Genomic DNA, 22,687 nt, shown 5'->3' with positions numbered 1-22,687 from the left:
ACCAAGCCAGGCTCATACTCTGAAGTGCTTTAATACTGGTCCATTATCTTGTATATGGATGCTCCTCTATGTAGCAATGCTTTTTGAAGGCAATTTAGAACAGTGCCACACTACTGTGTATCTACGACTTGCCAACTCAAAGGCAGCACTGTGTGGAAATGCCAGATTTACTGTGGTTCTATCTAAGGCAATGCATTACCTCACTGAACCAGCATGTTCTCCAACACTGTCATACTGCAAATAAGATACAGAGGTTTGCCTGCACGTTAGATGCTGTGATGCTACAACAGTGAGCCATGGCAGGGCACACAGCAGTAGGCTTTAATATAAATAGACATAAAGATTGAGTGTTTCAGTGAGGAAGTCCCAGGCATGCACTGTTGGAGTGATACAGAACCACAAAATCAAGGCAGCCCAATCAGCCAAGCAGAAAGTGCCTTTGAACAGTCAGTCAGCACAGTCACAGTAATTCAATGGTTGGAAAAGCACGATGTGTGAAATTAGTCTTTAATATTGTGTTAGACCAAAAGTACCAAGTCGTCCCCTCCTCTCTAGGTCTATTAAGTCTGGTTTGTACCTCTAGTGACTTCCCCTCTACAACAGCAGGAGCCAGTTCTGCCTTGCTCAGTTGCTGATGCTTAGGAACACGCATTTAACACGTTGACAAATGATGGCTAATTAGACAGAGCATCTTGGGTACAGCCTGGATTCTACATACATTCACATTTCAAAAATACTTGGTTAGCGTGGAGTTAAAGTGGCTGGTACTCCGAATCTTGTGCTCCCTTCAAGGGGGTGGGGGGAGGGGGAAGAGACGATAGAACCCTATCGGGAAAACAACCTCTCATTAAATGAGTTAATATTGGTAATATACAAAGATACAGGAAGTCGCACACAAATCCCATGCACAGACATAATATACTCCTTGGTTCTGCTTCATTTTGTTTTTCTCCCCTAAACACAGGAGGAGGAAAAACTCTTCAAACGTACTTGTGTCCTTGTAATTCAATGGCTGTTCCTTTTCTTCCTCCTATGTCCCACATAATAATGGAATGATCCGAACTGCCTGAGAACAATACTCGCTGCACTGGGTCCCAACAAAGAGCAGTGACACCACCTAAAACAGGAGAGAGACAGTACAGTTATTTAATTACAACTGAAGGTGGAAGGGAAGAATGTAATAAAAAGTGAGTCTCAACTTAAAGAGATGTGACTTAAGTTTAAACACATCCAACTCACCCTCCATGTGCACCACCACACTGCAAACTTTCCAACTGAAAGGTCTGGCACAGAATGAGCCCCACTGAAAAGCCTAGGAAACCAGAACCAAATTCTAATCCTGCGCTTCTGTTGGTGCAGAGCCCAGTCCCAGCTCTGTAACTCATGCAGACTGAGCCCAGTGAATGGTAAACAAATCCTGGGATAGGAAGTTACCTCATGAGTGGTCAAAGAGCTGCTATGTGGCCACCCATCTCCACACCCTGCAGGCAGAGTTTGTGATTCACAGTGGAGACACTGGGGAGTAATGAGAGGCGATGCCATCACGAAAATTGCAGGATGAGAACTGAGCAGCCTTGCCTCAAAGCTAGTAAGTCAGGGGGTTGTCAAAACACTTCCCACACCCTCAGCACCAGCTGACTGGTTTGACGTGGAGTGATAGGCCAATATGGAGATCCACTGAGGCCAAAGAACGGCCATAGGAGGAAAATAAATTGATCAATGAAGAATGAGCCATCAACCCCCCTCTCCATAGGCACCTGTTATATGGTGGGCTGACACACCAACTATAAGGACAATATAAGAGCCCCAGCAGCAAAGTGACCAGTCAGCTCCTGCGATGCGTATTGTCCTTTTAAACGTCAACTCCTTACATGCTTCTGGTCACATCCTGGAAACACTGCGCACAGCATTCCAAACGCTGAGCAGTTCAGCTGACTACAAATGGGACTCCTCACATGCATGTGTTAGCAGGATCGGGACTTTATCTACTAACATCTTCTCTATCAGGGCTTTATTTGTTGTTACAGCACTTTCCCACCAAAGTACTTTAATGTGCAGAAATTTTCACAATTTAAGTCTGGCTTCTCTCCTGTTTTTAGTAATACAGAATTACCACCCTTTACCTTGTTGACAATTTAAGCTCATCTATTGTGCCCCCCAAAATACAGACATTTCAATTCAAACCATCACAGCTACTTACAAATTTTAAAAAGTTCATCCCATGGTAATGCATAACCTATATGAAGAACCAGAGATGATTATTTAACCTTAAACTTTACCTGTATGTCCCTTAAATGTTGTGACAAGGCTGCAGTTCTCTTGCTCTAGTTTGAGAATGGTTACCTGCCCAGAATGATCACCTATAAACACATGTCGGGTCTCAACATCAAATCTGATTGAAAGCATTGAGGAATCTTTTATAAAGGCTAGTCAGAGGTTCTGAATTCTGGGATGTATCTATAAGAATATGTTGCATTTTTATGAAGTTACATAGCAGTTACTCAATTTTTTGTTTAAATACTAATTATTGTATTACACTGGAGTCATAGTTGGAATAACCACTATTATATTTGCATTTACGGCACGCCCATTGCAGTACCATTGTGCTCTGGGGGGGAGGGATAGCTCAGTGGTTTGAGCATTGGCCTGCTAAACCCAAGGTTGTGAGTTCAATCCTTGAGGAGGCCATTTAGGGATCTGGGGCAAAAATCTGCCTGGGGATTGGCCCTGCTTTGAGCAGGGGGTTGGATTAGATGACCTCCTGAGGTCCCTTCCAACCCTGATATTCTAGGATTCTATTCTATGATTAGAGACCGATCAGTTACCTCTAGGAAGATGACTCCTCCTTCCTTCTAAAATGGTTTCTAGTAGGTGGCAGTGGCTGTTCTTTGAGAGAGCTGGTTTGTGTTTTATGACATATTTGGGGAAATGCCAGTTTGAACAGGTGCATCCTGAAGTGTGGTCTAAACATGGCAAGATTACAACCAATTACTGGAATAATCCATTTTGACAGGTTAGATCCCCTCAATCTAATTTTAGTTGCACCTCATATATTTGAGGAATGGGTTATTACAGAGGTGGGCAAACTATGGGGTTATTACAGAGGTGGGCAAACTATCCAGTCCGTGGGACCCTCCTGCCCGGCCTCTGAGCTCCTGGCCCGGGTGGCTAGCCCCAGGCCCCATCTCGGCTGTTCCCCTTTCCCCACAGCCTCAGCTCACTGCGCCACCGGTGCAATGCTCTGGGAGGCGGGACTGCAAGCTCCTGGGGCAGCGCAGCTGCAGAGCTGTGGCCTGACCTGGTTCTCCGTGCTGCGTGGGGCATGGCTGGTTCCAGCCGGACGGCACGGCTGCCTGTCCTGGAGCAGCCGCACCGCCAGCACTGCTCCAGGCAGCGCGGTCAGAGGGCAGGGAGCATGGGGGGTTGGATAGAGGGCAGGGGAGTTTGGGGTGCTGGTCAGAGGCCAGTGGTGTGGATAGGGGTTGGGGTGGTCAGAGGACAGGGAGGTTGAATGGGGGCAGGGATCCCGGGGGGTGGTGGGAGGAGAGTCAGGAATGAGAGGGGGTTGGATGGGGCGGCAGGGGGCAGTCAGGGGGGGGGATTCCGGGGGGCGGCCGGGGGCCGGGGGGGGGGGGGGGTGGATGGGGGAGGGGTCCTGGGGGGGGGGGCAGTCAGGAAGGAGAGGGGGTTTGGATGGGGCAGCAGGGGGGCAGTTAGGGGTGGGGGGTCCAGGGGCGGTCAGGGGACAGAGAGCAGGGGGGGCCGTCAGGGGGTGAAAAGTGGGGGGTGTCGGATAGGGGGTGGGGGCTGTGCCATGCCTGGCTGTTTGGGGAGGCATAGCCTCCCCTAACTGGCCCTCCATGCAATTTCAGAAACCCGAAGCAGCCGTCAGGCCAAAAAGTTTGCCCTCCCTGGGTTATTAGCATTGACAGGCTGCATTGCACTAATGTCTTTTATAATCAAAGGGTACATTCACACAGCAAAAAGCCCACAACAATGAGTCTCAGAGCCGGGTACAGACTTGGGCTTGTGCTACGGCGCTAAAAATAGCCGCATAGACGTTCCTGCTCTGGGCTCTGAAGCCTGGGAAAGGGGTTGAGTTTCAGACATAACTGTCTACATGGCTATTTTTAGCATTGAAGTGCAAGACCTACAAATGAGAGTCTATAGACCAAGGGTCTCAAACTCCTGGGCTGCGGGCCATCTGTGGCCCATGGAGGAGACACAGGAGGACAGACCCAGGCAGATAGTTGCTGGCAATGTCTACTGTAGGCTCCGCCCCTGTAGTGCGCCCCCCACTCACCATAGCTCCCACTGGCTGGGGAAGAGGGACAGAGATCTCATCATTAGTTGCCAGGCAGAGTCAGCCATGGAGGCAGCATTGTTTATATTCATTGTGGAAAAAAAGTAAGTCAAAATACCAAACACAACTATCTGACGCACAACTTGCTGCAATCCTGAAGGTTTCAACTACTCAGTCACGGAGGCCAAACATCAACCAACTGACAGAACTGAAGCATTGCCAGGTGTCTGGCAAACACTAAAACCACTCTGACAGATGAAGAATTGTATAAAGTTGTATGACAGCTTTATTATTTCTAAGAAATTCAAAATAAAAAATACAATATAAATGTTTTCTTTTCTGAACACCATCTTCAGTGACATTATTGGCCCACTGGGAGGATTTGAGGACTGGCATTGGCCTTACGGTAAATTGAGTTTGAGACCCCTGCTATAGACCCAGGCTCCGAGTCTCTCTCTCTGCTGCAGATGTTTTTTTTTCGTAATGTAGACATACCCAAAGAACTATGTACTCTGAAACAAGAGGCACAGCAGAGAACAGAGTATGGAATTAACAGGGTAAAGGGGTTGTTAGCATTACCAGTCTATTACTTATATTTGTTGGTGTTAATACAAACACAGGAGCGGCTGTTCTGACATGAATCATAGAATATCAGGGTTGGAAGGGACCTCAGGAGGTCATCTAGTCCAACCCCCTCCTCAAAGCAGGACCAATCCCCAGACAGATTTTTGCCCCAGATTCCTAAATGGCCCCCTCAAGGATTGAACTCTCAATCCTGGGTTTAGCAGGCCAATGCTCAAACCCCTGAGCTATCCCTCCCCCCCAGACATGATCTAAGGGTCCAGTTCAAATGGTTTCCAAGCTGTGGGAAGAGTTCCCAGACCCCTAAAGGGAACTATCCAGAAGAAATGACAACAAGATCCTGTGTTAATCAACACTTAACACTAATAAGGACAATATTTTAGAAGTGGAATTTACTCTTCACTATTTATACTTTTTTGCATTTCACTTAGCCTGGGCAAAGAGGCTGGTCAATTTCACTTGTTTGTACAGAAATTGGTTTCAAGTCAATTTGATCTTCAGGTTCTCATGAACTAGTAAAATGGGCTGTTACTGCACTGTAGACACTATAAGAGCAGTTTCACTAACAACTCATTGAAATCTCCATTGTCTCAGTCTTTCTAAAAGACTGTTTTTTAAAACTTACAATGTATCACTGATCAAAGGAGAGAGTTGACATTTCTTTCATCAGGCAACTAGGGGCAGATCTTGGAGAATTAGCCTGTTTGTGAGTAACATTTTAGGAATCATTTACTCTCCAGCTGAGCCCATATTTCAAAAGCATATTGTTCTGTTCCAAGGTAGAGAATATGCGCTCATTATTTCATATTAAGTCATTTAATTTTTGCCATGCATGCACACACGCTTGGACCCGATCATTGACCTACTTTGCTGCTATTATAATTCCCAAAAGAAAAAGCGTGTTTTAAATGACGCTCCCATCAATCTCTACCTTACAATGAGACCACAATAGGATGCAGCTTTTAAGAATGGATAGGTCACAGAGTTTTTAAAAATAAATGTTTAAATCTAAATATACCTCATGCATAAAGTGGACAAAGCTATGAGGGCTGACAATTTTTAACTGAGTTTTAAAAATTATTTCCTTGTAAGGTTTTGAATATAGATGGTTAAGATGATGGAGGCCTGAAAATGGCTGTTTTAAACAAAGACGTGCAAAGACAAAAGAATCAGAGAAAAGCTAAGATGTTAACAAAGGATACTGCAGGCCGCAGGCCCCCGCACTGGTGCGATACCCTCCGAGCCGCTGCCCACTCTCCGAGCAGTGCCATGTGAATTGCTTGTCCTGTCCTGTGCTTAACACCCATTCCATCTCCAGGACAAACAGAATCATCATAACCCTGCCTTGGTGAGCTGGAAAATCAAGCAGAAAAACAAACAGACATATAACACTGAAGAGAGTCACCCCTCTGCTATCCAAAAAAATCCACGAACATTAATCCCTTCCCACCAAACCACTTCTAGGGTCCAATCCTGCAAGCCTTTATTCACACCTGTAAGCCTAACTGATGTCCTAATAGGATTGGTCATGTGACTAACTACATATGTAACAGCCCAATCTTGCAAGCCTTATGTCTGTATGATACAGTACGAACACCAGAGTTACGAACTGACCAGTCAACCACACATCTTATTTGGAACCGGAAGTATTCAATCAGGCAGCATCAGAGACCAAAAAAAGAGTAAATGCAGTACAGTACTATGTTAAATGTAAACTACTAAAAAAATAAAGGGAAAGCAGCATTTTTCTTCTTAGTAAAGTTTCAAAGCTGTATTAAGTCAATGTTCAGTTTTAAACAATGTAACATTTTTTAAATGTTCAGAGTTACGAACAACCTCCATTCCTGAGATGTTCATAACTCTGCGGTGCTACTGTAATATACTTTTGCTTACACTTGCATTTTTCAGGAAAACTCCTATCACTGCAGTATCACCACTGGTAATGCTAGCATGGCAGGACTCAAGGCTGGGATTTTTAGACCTACTGAGCAGACTTAGATAACATAGTGGTACAAACGCCCATGCCCTGTCTACACTCCCAGCATTGCTATCACTGGTGGGACTGCACAGGTGGAAATGCAATCACAAGTTTTCTGAAGATTTAGCATAGACACAGCCTTAAACTAAAGAAGAGTTTTAGCACTGTACACACATTGTTGGAGTCCTGGTCACAGATGACAAATCAGAGTTAGTTTGTTTCAGTGCATCTCCTTGTGTGAATGGAAACCGACGAGGGATCTGCAAATGCGTCCGCACATCAGGCAGATGTGGCTGCATGTTTTTGCCACAGCCTGCTTTCTTAACTCCCACCTCCCTTGGCTTTTTCTGTTCTGCTGTTCTCAATGGCTTTAATGGCAGACCAATAGGCCTGCTGCCCTTGGCAGCAGCAGTTTCCCCTGCATTTGGGTTGACTTGTCAGCTTTTAGGTGAGCTTGGAGACTGTGTTTATATTGCTTTCACTGGTCCCCCAGCACACGTGCTCCCGTTTTCAACTGTCCATAAAGCATTGCTTTGGGGAATCGTATTGTCCAGGCATATGAGGTGACTAGCCCAGCCAAGTTGCCCCTCTATGATAACAGATTCAATGCTAGTCACGCAGGGGCTGGTCCAGGACTTTGATGTTTGGTATTCTGTCCCACCACTTGATGTTACAGGTGAGATGCAAACAGTGCACATGAAAACTGCGTACACATATGGCACACCAGAAAGTTATTCAAATAGGATGTTGAAATAAGTGCTATATAAAGATCACAGCTGGTCAATATCAATAAAACAGCTGAACAAATAGATTTGTAGTTCTACATAAATAAAACCCTCAACAGCTTTTAACCTAAGAAACAGTGCTCTACCTATCACTGATTCTTTAAATCAGTGACCTCTGGGCTGATCTGTGAAGTGCTGACTGAACAGATTTAAGTAAAAAAAGTGGTTTGAAAAAAAAACGTACAGATTTATTCCTAGCTGTGTCATAAAAGTGAATGCCATACTCCTCAATACACAAACCTATTGCTTTATTACTGTTCTGGGACTTTGAGACATATGTCAGCCAAACCAGGCTGTCAATGTGAAAGTTGACATTGGAAAGAGATCAAATATCTTTGCAGCTGTATTCTAAACTGGTATTTTTTTAAAAAGCAAAATTACTCAGAATACAATCCCCAAATAAAGCACAGATTTTTGTTGTTGCATACACTACACAAATATATGCACACTGTCTGTTGAATCCTATGGAGGAATTAGTTCTAGTCAAGGATGTAAAATCTGTGTAAACATCTGTCACTAGTTCCCCCACTTTTCAGGATCAGGTTCCTCATGGCCTAGTAACACAATTAACACATGTGGCTCTAACAGTGGCCTCCAAACTTCTTTAGCAAATGGGCCAGTTTACTAGACTAAAACTTAAGATGTACAGTAACTCCTCACTTAAAATTGTCCCGGTTAACGTTGTTTCGTTGCTGATCAGTTAGGGAACATGCTCGTTTAAAGTTGTGTAATGCTCCCTTATAACGTCATTTGGCAGCTGCCTGCTTTGTCTACTGCTTGCAGGAAGAGCAGCCCATTGGAGCTGGCTGGTGGGGGCTTGGAACCAGGGTGGACCGGCAGCCCCCCTATCCGCTTCCCGTTCCCCTAAGTTCCCTGTGCAGCAGCTGCCCAGCAGGCTACCAATCAGCAGTTCAGCTGTCCCTCCCCCGACTGCCATGTGCTGCTCCTGCCCTCTGCCTTGGAGCTGCTCCCTGAGACTCCTGCTTGCTGTGCGGGGGGGGGAGGGGGGGGAGGGAAAGAAGAGGGGGGCTAATGTCAGGGTGTTCCCCTGCACCCTGCTTACCCCATCTTCCATAGAGCAGGGGGGACACACCACAGCTCAAGACGGGGGGAGCTTGCAGCAGCTGCAGTCTCAGCAAGCTGATCTAATTAACAAGGCAGTGTACTTAAGGGGAAATGCGCACCTCTCCCTCCATTCCTGCTGCCTTGTAGAGTGAGAGAGTTAACCCTGGAGGGCTCAGCCAATTGCAAGTTCATCATTTAGCAGTAAGGGAAATATCCCACCCTCTGACTCTCCACCTCAACCAAGCTTCACAACCATCATCACTGTGTACCAGTATTAAATTGTTTGCTTAAAAACTTACAGTGTGTATGTGGGGTGGGGTGGGGGTTTCCCCTGGAACCTAGCCCCTGCACTAACATTAATTCTTATGAACATAAGTGATCTCATAAGAACAGCCATACCGGGTCAGACCAAAGGTCCATCTAGCCCAGTATCCTGTCTACTGACAGTGGCCAATGTCAGGTGTCCCAGAGGGAGTGGACCTAATAGGCAATGATCAAGTGATCTTTCTCCTGCCATCCATCTCCATCCTCTGACAAACAGAGGCTAGGGACACCATTCCTTACCCATCCTGGCTAATAGCCATTAATGGACTTAACCACCATGAATTTATCCAGTTCTCTTTTAAACGCTGTTATAGTCCTAGCCTTCACAACCTCCTCAGGTAAGGAGTTCCCCAAGTTGACTGTGCACTGCGTGAAGAAGAACTTCCTTGTATTTGTTTTAAACCTGCTGCCTATTAATTTCATTTGGTGACCCCTAGTTCTTGTATTATGGGAATAAGTAAATAACTTTTCCTTATCCACTTTCTCCACATTACTCATGATTTTACTTACCTCTATCATATCCCCCCTTAGTCTCCCATTTTCCACGCTGAAGAGTCCTAGCCTCTAATCTCTCCTCATATGGGCCCCGTTCCAAACCCCTAATCATTTTAGTTGCCCTTTTCTGAACCTTTTCTAGTGCCAGTTTATCTTTTTTGAGAGGAGACCACCACATCTGTACGCAGTATTCGAGATGTGGGTGTACCATCTATTTATATAAGGGCAATAATATATTCTCAGTCTTATTCTCTATCCCCTTTTTAATGATCCCTAACATCCTGTTTGCTTTTTTGACCACCTCTGCACACTGTGCGGACATCTTCAGAGAACTATCCACGATGACTCCAAGTTCTTTTTCCTGACTTGTTGTAGCTAAATTAGCCCCCATCATATTGTATGTATCGTTGGGGTTATTTTTTCCAATGTGCATTACTTTACATTTATCCACATTAAATTTCATTTGCCATTTTGTTGCCCAATCGCTTCGTTTTGTGAGATCTTTTTGAAGTTCGTCACAGTCTGCTTTGGTCTTAACTATCTTGAGCAGTTTAGTATCATCTGCAAACTTTGCCACCTCACTGTTCACCCCTTTCTCCAGATTATTTATAAATAAGTTGAATAGGATTGGTCCGAGGATTGACCTTTGGGGAACACGACTAGTTACCTCTCTCCATTCTGAGAATTTACCATTAATTCCTACTCTTTGTTCCTGGTCTTTTAACCAGTTCTCAATCCACGAAAGGACCTTCCCTTTTATCCCATGACAGCTTAATTTACGTAAGAGCCTTTGGTGAGGGACCTTGTCAAAGGCTTTCTGGAAATCTAAGTACACTATGTCCACTGGATCCCCCTTGTCCACATGTTTGTTGACCCCTTCAAAGAACTCTAATAGATTAGTAAGACACGATTTCCCTTTACAGAAACCATGTTGACTATTGCTCAACAGTTTATGTTTTTCTATGTGTCTGACAATTCAAATCATTGTTTTTTCACTTTTGTAATCTCAGAACACAGTATAGTATCAATCCAATGACAAACCAAGGTTTTATATTAGTAAATCAATAATTACAGGAAATAACACTTTCCTCCCTTCTACTGCAAAAGAGAAAAAGGGTTGTTTTTTTTTAAAAAGCAATTGATGACATTAACAAATGTAAAATATAACTCTGCTAACAAAGACTGATTGCATTTCTTACCCTGGTAACTTTTAACTGGTGTCATCTTGTTGTAATCTTCTGCTAAAATAAACTCCTGTAAAAATAAAATAATGTTTAGAAATGTGAAATATTTGCAAATAAGTCTGTGCTCTATTTGAATTTACATAAAATATAAATTTTCTACCAAGTTCAAATCCAACATTAACTAGAATGCTGTTGTCCAATACAAATAAATAGTTTCCCTTAAAATAAATAAATGACTATTAAATTCCACTACTACCAGAGTATTTCACCTTTGCAATCTGCCCAATAAGTGATTTCACAATAGTGACTTTGAATGAAATGGAGGTGGGAAAAGTGGCAACCAAAAAATTTAAAAGCAAGCTGGCCCAAGTTAATGACTTAGCTATTAGCCAACAACATGCCACAGAATGGGAGACCTGGGATCAAATGCATCCCAAGTACTTTAGTTTCTCAAGCCAACTGGGGCTTCAATTCAATGGTGTGTGTCTGTGTACTACTGCCCTCTTCTGATTAAAAATAGGTCAGAACCCAGGTACCTGTAATTCAATTTAGAGACGCAACAGCCCTAGTCCAACCCCTTACCAGTGTTAGATTATTCCTCATTGTGTTCCATCTAGTTTCAAATCTCAACAGATCTGTGTGTTGAGAAGTTTTCACAGATATTAAGGCCATATTTCCTTTTGCTTAATTTCATCCCACTGGTGAGTCTATATCCCTTTGTACCATCCTTAAACTCAATATTTCTCCTTTTTTGGTGTTTATACAAGGCTGCAAACAGTTACATCTGTGTGTATGTGGGATGCCATGAATTATTACAAGCTCTCTCTAGATGGGAGAGGAGGAGTGGTTTGGATCCTCAGCCTCGAGCACTTGTTTTGCCAGTTACAGGAGCATTCACATCAGAGGAGGTTGTCAGCCTCCCAATGCTGCTCAGGTTTGTGCCGATTTAAAAAAGCAACAGAAGTTACATTAACAGCTTAAGAACTATTTATGAAAATATCAGCATACAATAAAACCTGAGGAACAGTCTCCAGCCTTTGGAGCACAGAGCGGCAAACCCCATGCAAGTTAGTATTTACAGGGAGCACCAGTGTCCTTCGTCTGCTTGAGTTTTGAGGAAGAACAGATCAAAATACAGGAAACTAACTGGCCTCAATTAAAAGAATCAGATAGAAGTCTTGTGATACTGGATTCCAATGGCTTAATACCCAGATCTCAGAGTTTGTGCTTTGTGGTAGGATCATATGAATTTATTTTCAGATTGATGGTGGGCAGAGACACTAAAAAAGTGACTTATAATGGACTAGACTTGTGGTCTCCAAAGTGGGGGTGCGCAAGAGGATCCTTGGGGGTGCGCAGCAGAAGCAGCATTTTTTTTTTTTTGCTTTGGCGCGGCAGGGGGTGCGTGCTCAAAAATTTTTTACTGATAGGGGTGCGCGATCAAAAAAGTTTGGAGACCACTGAACTAGACAAAAAACAAGTGAAGGTGACATGTTCAAGCAGTATGGCATAACTTTGGGGCTGAAGCTCATGGAGTCCTTTCATAGGGAAATAGGTGCACGAAATGGGTACAGGCTTAGTCAACACTCAGGAGCAAGTGAGAGAAAGCTAAAAATGCACAAGACAGTAAGTGTTGAGAGACTTCATGAGAAGAAAAGAGCAACAGTGACACTGGGGAAAAAATCATCCTTATTGTGACTTCAGTGAAAGGGGAGAGGATCACAGAAACTGAAATAGGTGAAGGTAGCACAGAGTAAGGGGAAAAATGAGACTCAAAGTATGTCTACACTACCCACTGGATTGGCGGGCAGCGATCGATACGCGATAAATTGACCCCCGAGCACTCTCCCGTCGACTCCTGTACTCCATCACCACGAGAGGCGCAGATAGAGTCGATGGGGGAGCAGCAGCAGTCGACTCACCGCGGTGAAGACACCACCGCAAGTCGATCTAAGTACGTCGACTTCAGCTACGTTATTCACGAAACTGAAGTTGCGTAACTTAGATCGATTCCCCCAGTGTAGACCAGGGCTAAGTAAAAGTGTTTAAAATAAATAAGTTTTAAAAGCCACAGAGTACTGGGGTATCCAATTTGCAAGAACTGCCAAAACAATGAACGAATGACTAGTACTGCAATCTATTTGTAAAGAAAAGTCTATTGTATATAAAAAATAATAAAAGCCATTCTTTGACTAGAGACCTGGTAGTTATTTAAAAAAAGCCAATGTTTCCCTATAGCTTCCAAGTTTCACGGAATAGCCAAGGTCATCTCAGATCTCACTGTGAAGTAGCTATAGGGCTATGTTAACTCTTTAAAATGGTGGCCAATTTAATCCAAAATCAGCCTACAGTAAAATGGCTCTTAGACAACCATTTCACAATAGTAACAGAGCAATCTTCCTCTAAAAGAGGCCATTATACCAAGGCACTGGATATGATCCACTAAAATTGAGGTCAGATTAATGAATATTACAGCCTGTCAGTCAAAGGCTACAAACACTGGACCGAAGAAATGAAATGTGACTGGTTGTCTTACCAGTTTATGCAGCAACAGAGCACAAAAGCAAGTGTTTTATGTTTGTAGGTTTCCTTGGCAAGTTAATTATAATTGTATAATTGCGTTCTCTTGACTTGCCCTACTTCACCCTACTGTTCCCTTACTCTAATCATTTCACAATGGCTATCCCCTGGCACCAGCAGACTACAATTCAGAGCACAGTTAACAGTGGTAACAAATCTATTAACTGCGCTGAATTTCTAGCCCAAGGTCACCATGACATTTTCGCCCTCAGAGCAGCAAGAAATTGCTCCACCATTAATGTTAGTTTTGATTAGTTATTGCCCTAAAGATCCTAACAATCTAACCAAAGCATCAAGTGCTTTACAATAATATTAATTTAGACCAAGGTTCCTTGGTGTGAAGGGTTATTTAACTTTCCTGACGTTACCTGAAAAAATAAATTAGCTTTACTTGCCACAATGTGTAACAGTTAAACATTCCTACCTTATTAACCTTTAAGTTTAAAGCTCCATATGACACTGCAGTGGTGCATGCATTCAAGGGTTTTGAACCAGAGGTAGCTACATTAGTGTGACAACAATGATCCCAGTCACATACCCAATAGTGTCAAGTATCGGGGGTAGCCATGTTAGTCTGTATCTACAAAAACAAGGAATCTGGTGGCACCTTAAAGACTAACAGATTTATTTGGGCATAAGCTTTCGTGGGTAAAAAAACCTACTTCTTCAGATGCATGGAGTGAAAATTACAGATGCAGGCATTATATAATGACACATGAATAGATCGGAGTTACCTCACAAGCGGAGAACCAGTGTTGACAGGGCCAATTCGATTAGGGTGGATGTAGTCCACTCCCAATAATTGATGAGGAGGTGTCAATTCCAGGAGAGGCAAAGCTGCTTTTGCAGTGAGCCAGCCACTCCCAGTCCCTATTCAAGCCCAAATTAATGGTGTTACATTTGCAAACGAATTTTAGTTCTGCAGTTTCTCTTTTAAGTCTGTTTCTGAAGCGTTTTTGTTCAAGTATGGCTACTTTTAAATCTGTTATAGAATGTTCGGGGAGATTGAAGTGCTCTCCTACTGGCTTTTGTATGTTACCATTCCTGATGTCCGATTTGTGTCCATTTATTCTTTTACGTAGAGACCGTCTGGTTTGGCCAATGTACATGGCAGAGGGGCACTGCTGGCACATGATGGCATATATAACAACATTAGTACATGTGCAGGTGAATGAGTCCCTGATGGTGTGGCTGATGTGGTTGGGTTCTCAAGACCCACATCTACCTGCACATCTACTAATATAACTATCAGCAACACGTGAACTCCAGTCTCATCACTGTCTTCACCCATCTCAAATTAACCTTCCACATTTTTCCAAAAGGAAGTAAGATGGTATACATACAATGTACATCCATAACTAGTTCCAATTTTGCCTTATGGTCATATTACCTAACTACCAATTAATCACTAGTAGTCTTCAGTGAAAGACTTTGCAAATGCTTTGTAACAAAGTATTACGGCGTTGTGGTATAGGGAATAATATGGTCACTGTCTAGCAAAGGTGAAAGTGGAATAAGGATTACCAATGTATTGATTACCTACTTGTGCTTTAATACATTGTGGATAGATATTTGCTAGTAACACAGAGATATAAAATAGACAAACTATCATTATACACAAACTTTAACCCCCCCTTTCCTTTCTTAAAAAGAGGAGGTTCAATGTATAAGAAAAAATGTTCCATTAACCTGAACACAATCCATAGTTTTTAATCTTTTCTTCCTTTCCATACAAAATCCATAGCTATATCTCATTCTTACCTTGTATTCTTTCTTCTTTATACATTCTTGGGTGTTTCCCCAACATTTTTTTTTTATTTTCTGCTTCCCTTCCCCCTTTTGACCTTTGGTTTTCTTTTACTGCATTTTCATTCCCCTATCCTTGTAAAAAATGATTGAATTGGTTGCTCCAATGGACAAGTATTTTAATATAGGGTGCCCTACTCATGAAGTTCATGCCTACTGCACCTATATGTTTTGTTTAGTCTCCACTTTGAGAACACTGGATTTCATTTCTAAAAACTGTACAAAGGTAAATTTTCATTTTTCTAACCATAGCTATATTATAAAAATAAATGTAAGTTTGCTATTTTCATGGAATATGGTTCTATTGTCAAAGCAATTGATTGCCAGTTGTTGTTAGACAACTTTCTGGCTCCGTCCATCATAAAGATAGAGGTCACCCACAAAGTTCAGAACACATCTGTCACAAATTGTAAGGGTTATTTCCACAGTACTTTCCTCAGGAATTGAAATTAGAAGTGGTGTTTGAATTTACCGGGGGGGGGGTGTGTGTGGAAAAAAATAAATTGACAACAGTTAGTTGAACACTCGGGGTGTGTGTGTTTAGGGAAATGCATTTGGATTGGACCTATCACTACTTAAATCGGAGGAGAATACATCTGACAAAGATGGACCCCAAGATAACTGGCTGTTGCTCTTCTGTGGCTAGCGACAATGGGTTGTAAACAAAAGCTTTTTTTGTTTGTTTGTTTGTTCAAATAAAGAGTTCTTCCACATCCACTTACAATTCTGAATGCCCACACTGGTTACACATATTGCCTATCAGGATGGAAGTTGCTGCTATAAACAAATTTTTGGTTGGCAAGGTAATTGGGCTCTTCAGAAGTCTGTTAGATTCTTCTTACCTAGGCTGTTTGCTATGATGAACCCTTCAAATATTAGTCTGATTTGTTTCTAGATACACTTATTTAGTCAGTCACAGAATGATAAAAATGTAGGGCTGGAAGGGACCTTGAGAAGTCATTAATTCCAGCCCCTTGTGCTCAGGGAAGACCACATAACCCTAGACCATCCCAGATAGATGTTTGCCCAATCTGTTCTTAAAAGCTTCCAATGATGGGGAGTCCACAACCTCCCTTGGAAGCCTATTCCAGTGCTGGATCCACTACAAAAGCCTTCATGAACTGGGGAGAAGAATCTTGAGTAGGCAAGAATGATTTTGTCTTATTTGGTGCAGTATAGGCATCAACATTGCCACATATAAACCTTTGAATAATAGTTGAGATAGAGAGGCCAATATTTTCCCTCAAAATTTTAATTAAAGTAATATCCTTTGTGAATTTTAATATTTTCCAATCTGAAAATCTTGAATTTGGCCACATAGGCATCCTAATAGTACTCTCTTGACAATCAATGAGCAGATTGAGAGTCTACTATCCTCACACATTATTTATGTTAGCTACTAACAGAGTGCTCAGTGTTGTAGAAGAGGCAGAAAAAATGGGCCTTGGCCCAATGATCTCATAATCCCACTTGACAGACTATACAGTTTGGACACAGATATCCAGAGGTAGGTTCCATTTTACACTCTTATTTAAAAGGCTGTCTGACAGCATTTTTATTGGAGTGGGGTAGCGAGTACATTCCCCCAGAGGTAAAAAGATTGGCCTCAGGATTAGAAAAAGATGAAGGGTCTTTAAAAGATAACTGTAATTGCATAGTCAACAGTAAGATTTTGTTTATCCCCCAAGGGACATTATGAAAGATGATCAAAGTGGGGTTTTTTTTAACTGGGAAATATTGCTCAGGATTAAGGATATTAAGGATTAAAAGATTTCAGAAAATGCAGAAAAAGTTGGGGCTGCTGCACAGAGTTTGGATTTGAAGTAGGATTTTCATTCTGGGTTTAAAACAGTCTCCTTGATCTAGTTTGCAGAGTAGAATTCACAGGATATATTCCAGAAGCAAAATAAAGTTTAAGATCTCAAGTTTTGAAGTAACTCATTCTGTACAGAATACGAATCAGATCAACGGGCTGGGAGGGTGACGTAAACTATGATTTAATCTTCTTGCCTCTTGAGGAAAGAGATATTCTAACTGACAATCTGGGTTAGCAAGCCAACATGAGTTATTCAGTTACAGACACTGAAAGTGCGCCATATGACTAAGTCTCTAAATATCTAGCAGGAGCAAATGATAGAAGATGTTAAGATCAATTCTTCCTGATGGTAAAGAGTCATTGTTCTGAACGGGGTGTTTGATGGGATCTTTTCCTTGAGGCCTAACTGAGGGCTTGCTGTCCAAACAAACGCCGAGTTTGAATCAAGCGGGAGTGTAAGTCTACCACATATTAGCCTGCTATGCATTAGAAGCTCATGAAGACAAGCCGTGAGATCATGCAAGATCTTTGCTTGCAACAAGAATAGTAGGAGAATAAGTGACAGTGTATAAATGTCCTTACCATTAAGGGAGGCAGAGCTTTTAAGATACCTTTATAAAAAGGGAGGTTTCTTCTTCACAGCCACTTGCGTGGGAGACTGGCATCTCCTTCAAAGCTTAATTTTCCTTCATGTTGAAGCAGAAAGTTTCTTTTTGGAGGGAAGAGTCCCTTGGCTTCTAAGGGACCTGAAATAGCCCTGAAGATTTGGAGTGAGCAATGGAATGAGAGGTACTCTTCAAAGACAGCTTTCCCAACTTCAGGCCAAGATTTGGGGAAGGGGTTGCAAAGTGGGAGCACAAGAAAAAAATAATACAACATGATTTTGTTTTAAGTGCCACCATTTCCTAAGGAAGTATGCAATCTGACAGTGGTGATTAAAATCAACTGTGAGACATAATCTGTCATCTTGTCTAAAGGTTCTGCTTATAAATTTAAACTTCCAAGCTGACAAGTTATAAAGTTTGAAAATAACCACTTGTGTCACTTCTAGCAGCAAAAGGAGGGAAGTTTATCATCCATTTTGTTTTATTCCATGACAAATGGGTGAATGATTCTAATTAACTTTTAGCTAGAGGTTAAGTTAAATGGAAACATAACAGTAATTCATCTCAGCCACGAGTCTTCCAGCTCTTTTTCACCAGCTCTGGTGAAAAATCTGTCCCTCTACTGATTTTGACGGTAATACTGCCTCTCTATATACAAACATCCTCCTTCTTACAATGCACTACCCCATTCACCAAAATGCCAGGCATATTACTGGAATCAGTCTCATTTTAAAAGTGCATGTAGAGAGATTATTTTAACACATTTCCTTGATTTCTGAAAGTAGCATTTCGCTGCCCTGTACCGATGCATTTGAAATAGTCTGGACTTTGAGTCAAAAGTTGGTTATCTTGGACTATTTCCCAGAAATTTTGTTCTATATTTTAGAATTATTTTAGAACATAACTGCTGCTTTCTGAACCATTAGCAATCAGATATTCCTCTGAATGCCTGACTAATTCAGATGTTGGGGGAACATTACAAAAAAAAAATCTGTATGCTATGTGATTTTTGCTGTTGCTGCTAGTATAAGATGCTGGTACTGTCAGAGCATTTAAAGGACCAACACAAGGAAAAAATAGCCTGACAGAATAGAATCTGTGTGTATATAAACAAACCCAATAACGTACAATCTAAGAGATTGTAGCCAGCATATTTTCCCTCAATTTACTTTCTTTACAATAAATAACATGCGTCTTCCTAGAGGATCCAAGTGCCCTATCAATTATTTAGAATTACAAATGCAAAACACAGTTCTATCAGCTCCCCCTTTCACACACGCAGGAGCAAAAATACCAACACTCCATTATGCTGGTAAGTATATTAACCCCGTCCCTTTCCTCAAAGGCCAGGCAAAACAAGTGCAGTGTGTGCTGAAAGACAAGTGCAAACTAAATCAGACTGGAGGAAAGACTTCCATGAAGCCCTTACAGAAAACACCCCGTCAACCCCTCCTTTATTAGATTAATGAGGATTTAGCATCAGCACTTCTGCTGACTGCAGCTATAGCAGAATATAATGGGGAGATGCAGTCTCGGGCAGGCTGTTCCCAGGTAATTTCATGCTTTAGAAGTCAAAGCCAGCACCTTAAAACCTACCAGAGAGCTCACAAGTAACCAGGGCAGGTCCCAAAGCATGGGGGCCATGTGCTCTCTATAGGACACCATGCTTACCAAGAAGGCAAGTTAACTTTGGCACTTGTTCCAGCTTCCAAATCAATGTTAAGATATGGCCCCTTGTAAAACACATGGCAATGGTCTGACCATGAAATATCAAAGCTACAGATAACGGTACCAAGATTCTCATTTGAAAGAATGACAGAATGCCTCTGACCCAGGGCTGGCGCTGGCGACCCTAGGCAGTCTCCTAGGGTGGCAGGATTTGGGGGGTGGCATTTTGCCGCCCTCGGCAGAAATTCGGCGGGGGGGGCCCCTTCCGCTCCGGGTCTTCGGTGGAAATTCGGAGGCGGGTCCTTCACTCGCTCCGGGACCCACCGCCGAAGTGCCCCGAAGATGGAGCGGAATGGACCCCCGCCGCCGAATGCTCAGAGGAGGAGCGCTGCCGCCTAGAGCAGCAAAAACCCTGGCACCGCTCCTGCTCTGACCAACACTGCCACCTGAGGCCCTAAAAACAGCTCTTAGTCTAGTCAGATGCCCAAGTAACAGTTTCCATAATAATTACAATCAAATGGCAACATGGGGCCCTTTGATCCACATGGCAGATCTCTGCTTCAATATTCTGCTCTTTTTACATGCATGGGGATATCTCAGAAGTTACTGAAAGGAGAATGGACCCATTCACACTGCTGTAAATCAGAATGGACTCCACGGAAAGAAGTTCTCTCTCACAAAGGAGAATTACACCTGCGTAACACTGAATTAACAAAAGGGTAACCAGGACCCGTCTTTGTACGGTGCTCTGGAACAGTGCTATATATTACATATAAAGAGAGGTTTCAGACTAGCAGCCGTGTTAGTCTGTATCCGCAAAAAGAAGAACAGGAGTACTTGTGGCACCTTTGTTAGTCTCTAAGGTGCCACAAGTACTCCTGTTCTTCTTTTTACATATAAAGAGCTAACTGTATGAGTTGAGATGCATCATATGGATCTGAGAGTAACTTTACGCCCATTTGCTGTGTTCAGAGACCAATTTAGCACAAGTGATTAATAATTTGATCAAAGTTGGTAAATTAAAAACTTGTTATTGGACAAGTAAACCCATACAATTTGTTTAGTTGCCTAATTCCTCTAAACCCAGCTCAAATTTATATAGCAGTTACTTTGAAATTTGTCATGGGTCTTCTGTTTTCTGCACTAGAGCGGTCAGTGTCATTAGTAGCTAGGATCAATGTTAATCTGTCATTTAGCCAATGCTAATTAAAATTCCTCAGCACAATAATATATACATACTTCTCAAAAGGGAAGTATTTCAATGGGAAATCTTATTTATATGTACTTACTGAGATTGAACCATTGTCTAGACCTACGGACAGCCTTCTTGTTTCCGGATTAAAAGACATGCATGAACATGGAGCTGAAAAAAATGAACATGTTGATGAAGTTAACAAAACCATGATTCTCATTGATCTTGAAGCTCTGGAGTCCCTATCTAACTAACATACTTATGAGGCTATTCTTTATTTTACCCCTTATGACAGAAAACCATAAACATACTCTTCCTGCAATGCTATTCAGTAAACCCTGTTACATCAGGAAATAAATGAGTAGCTATACAACTACTCCTTATTTCATGATCCACTTCCCACCCTCCCCCTTAATTAAATTATTTAAACAGAAAATGTTATACAAGAGCAGTTGTGGGGTCACAGACCCCTCAAAGAATATTAAAGACATTTCAGTTTTAAAGTTTTTGTGGATTTAACAGAATGATTGAAGATAATTTTCTACATTTTCTGATTTTCAGCTATAAAGTAATATAATATTATTTCTAAGGTTTACATCCCATCAGTTTAAATTCTTGAAGTAGGAAACTCCTATGGACTGAAAGATCATTGAGTTTCAACAAAATTGAAGACAGATAGTCCATAATGGAACTACAGTTGTCAATCATCTCTATTATAATTAGATTACATTGTAACCAATGACTAAAAGTATGTTCAAATCAATATTCTATCTAATACCCTAGAAACACATTACCCTACACAACTACCACACTACAAATGTTCAGGATATACTCTTGCAGCTTGCTTTTTAAAAAGTGTCAGGCTCTTTTGAGAATCTGGTGATGTTAACATGTTGGTGTAGAGTCAGAATTTTCTACTGAGAATTAGAGTGATGTTTGCTCTGTGTTTATAGACAGCCTTTTTAATCCAATTTAGGTGTGCAGTGATAGTTTTGGGTTTTTTGCCTCTTAATACTGTAGCTGACGTCTCAATCAAGTTTCTGCAGGACAGGTTCAACATTACAACTGGCAATCTTAGCAGTGGGGCCAGGAATTCTTGCTCCTTCTGATTTTTACCATTAATTCTATATTGATCACAGGAATAAAGAACTAAAGATTTTTAGTACTGCTTTTCACTGGATTTTTCTGTTCTGTTTTTGTAGCCCTCCCCCAACCCCTAACTAGATATGTGCACTTGCTTCTATAAATAGTGAATACCCTATATATTTTCAACTTGTTTTCTCAACAGTTTTAAACAAACTCTCTAGATTGGTATCAAAACATCAATCAATCCAGTGGAGCCTTCATGTTCTTTATTTTGTGGCATAATCAGATGAAGACAAGACAATACGAAAAAGTTTGTGTTAGACATTTAACTGAAATTTCACCACCACGTGGAGTTTAGGATTGTATTGATTTATTTATTTATTGAGGGGCGAATACAGATTAATTTATGGCAACAGAAACTCAAAGAGCACAACACTCAATCAAGTAGATCAAGAGTGGCTCTGATTAGTTGTTTTTTTTTCACTTTATTTTTTGGAATGTCTAACTTGCTGCTCAATGAACAGATAAAAGGCTTCAGTTAAAAAAGGAAGCTGTCACAATGAAAAGTATTTTGTGGTGCTACTAACACCACCAGAGATTATTAAAGTGAAACTGGTGAATAGAAAAGTTTACTTTTCACCATTTTGCCATTTACTTAGTGGATTTAAAGCAATTTCTGTTAAGAGGTCATTCCAACTGCTGGTGCTTGGCGCAATGCTGTTATGTCTGGGTTTCTAACATTGCAGGGCAGTGTTTAAGGCGAATGATTATTCTTTCAAAAAAAATCATTGTATCATACCAGACTATATAAAATCCTTAAAATACCATCCCCACCCTACATTTTTTGACCCAGTGCTAGATAGTATCTAATCTAAAGAACCTCTACTACCATTGCAAATAGTATTAACAGTTCACAGAAAATCAGATTTTTACAAATCACTGTCAGTGGCGGGCTCCAATAAATCAGTTATTTTTCAAGTTATGCTTTTTCCAAAACACACAATGTGTCAATAATGGAGCTGACCAAAAAAAAAAAAAAAAAAAGCTTTTGGGTAAAAATATTCAAAAGCACTTAAACAACATAGGCCTAGTATAACTATTTCTATTAGGTGTTTTTTTTTTTCCCCCCAAAACCACAATAGTTATACTGGTAGCATCCCTAGTGTAAATGCAGTTATTTCCGTTTACAAAGAGCAGAAACTCACACAGCTGACATCT

The 22,687-nt window shown here is 41.6% G+C and overlaps 1 protein-coding gene across 1 annotated transcript in view; it reads right to left on the bottom strand.

Moving 5' to 3' along the window:
- The window catches only part of WDFY2 (WD repeat and FYVE domain containing 2), a 117,201-nt gene that overhangs the window by 23,487 nt on the left and 71,027 nt on the right, over window positions 1–22,687 (bottom strand). The window contains exons 3-7 of the mRNA XM_034758538.1: window positions 20,481–20,554; window positions 10,732–10,786; window positions 6,088–6,238; window positions 2,280–2,392; window positions 991–1,117 (exon numbers count right to left, since the gene is read on the bottom strand). Coding sequence (XP_034614429.1) covers window positions 991–1,117; window positions 2,280–2,392; window positions 6,088–6,238; window positions 10,732–10,786; window positions 20,481–20,554 — 520 coding nt within the window. The remainder of the gene's footprint in view (window positions 1–990; window positions 1,118–2,279; window positions 2,393–6,087; window positions 6,239–10,731; window positions 10,787–20,480; window positions 20,555–22,687) is intronic.

This window comes from Trachemys scripta, chromosome 1, assembly GCF_013100865.1.
Source record: "Trachemys scripta elegans isolate TJP31775 chromosome 1, CAS_Tse_1.0, whole genome shotgun sequence".
NCBI classification, from domain to species: domain Eukaryota; kingdom Metazoa; phylum Chordata; order Testudines; family Emydidae; genus Trachemys; species Trachemys scripta.
Note: the sequence above shows the minus strand (reverse complement) of the source record. Positions and strands in the feature narration are given on the sequence as shown.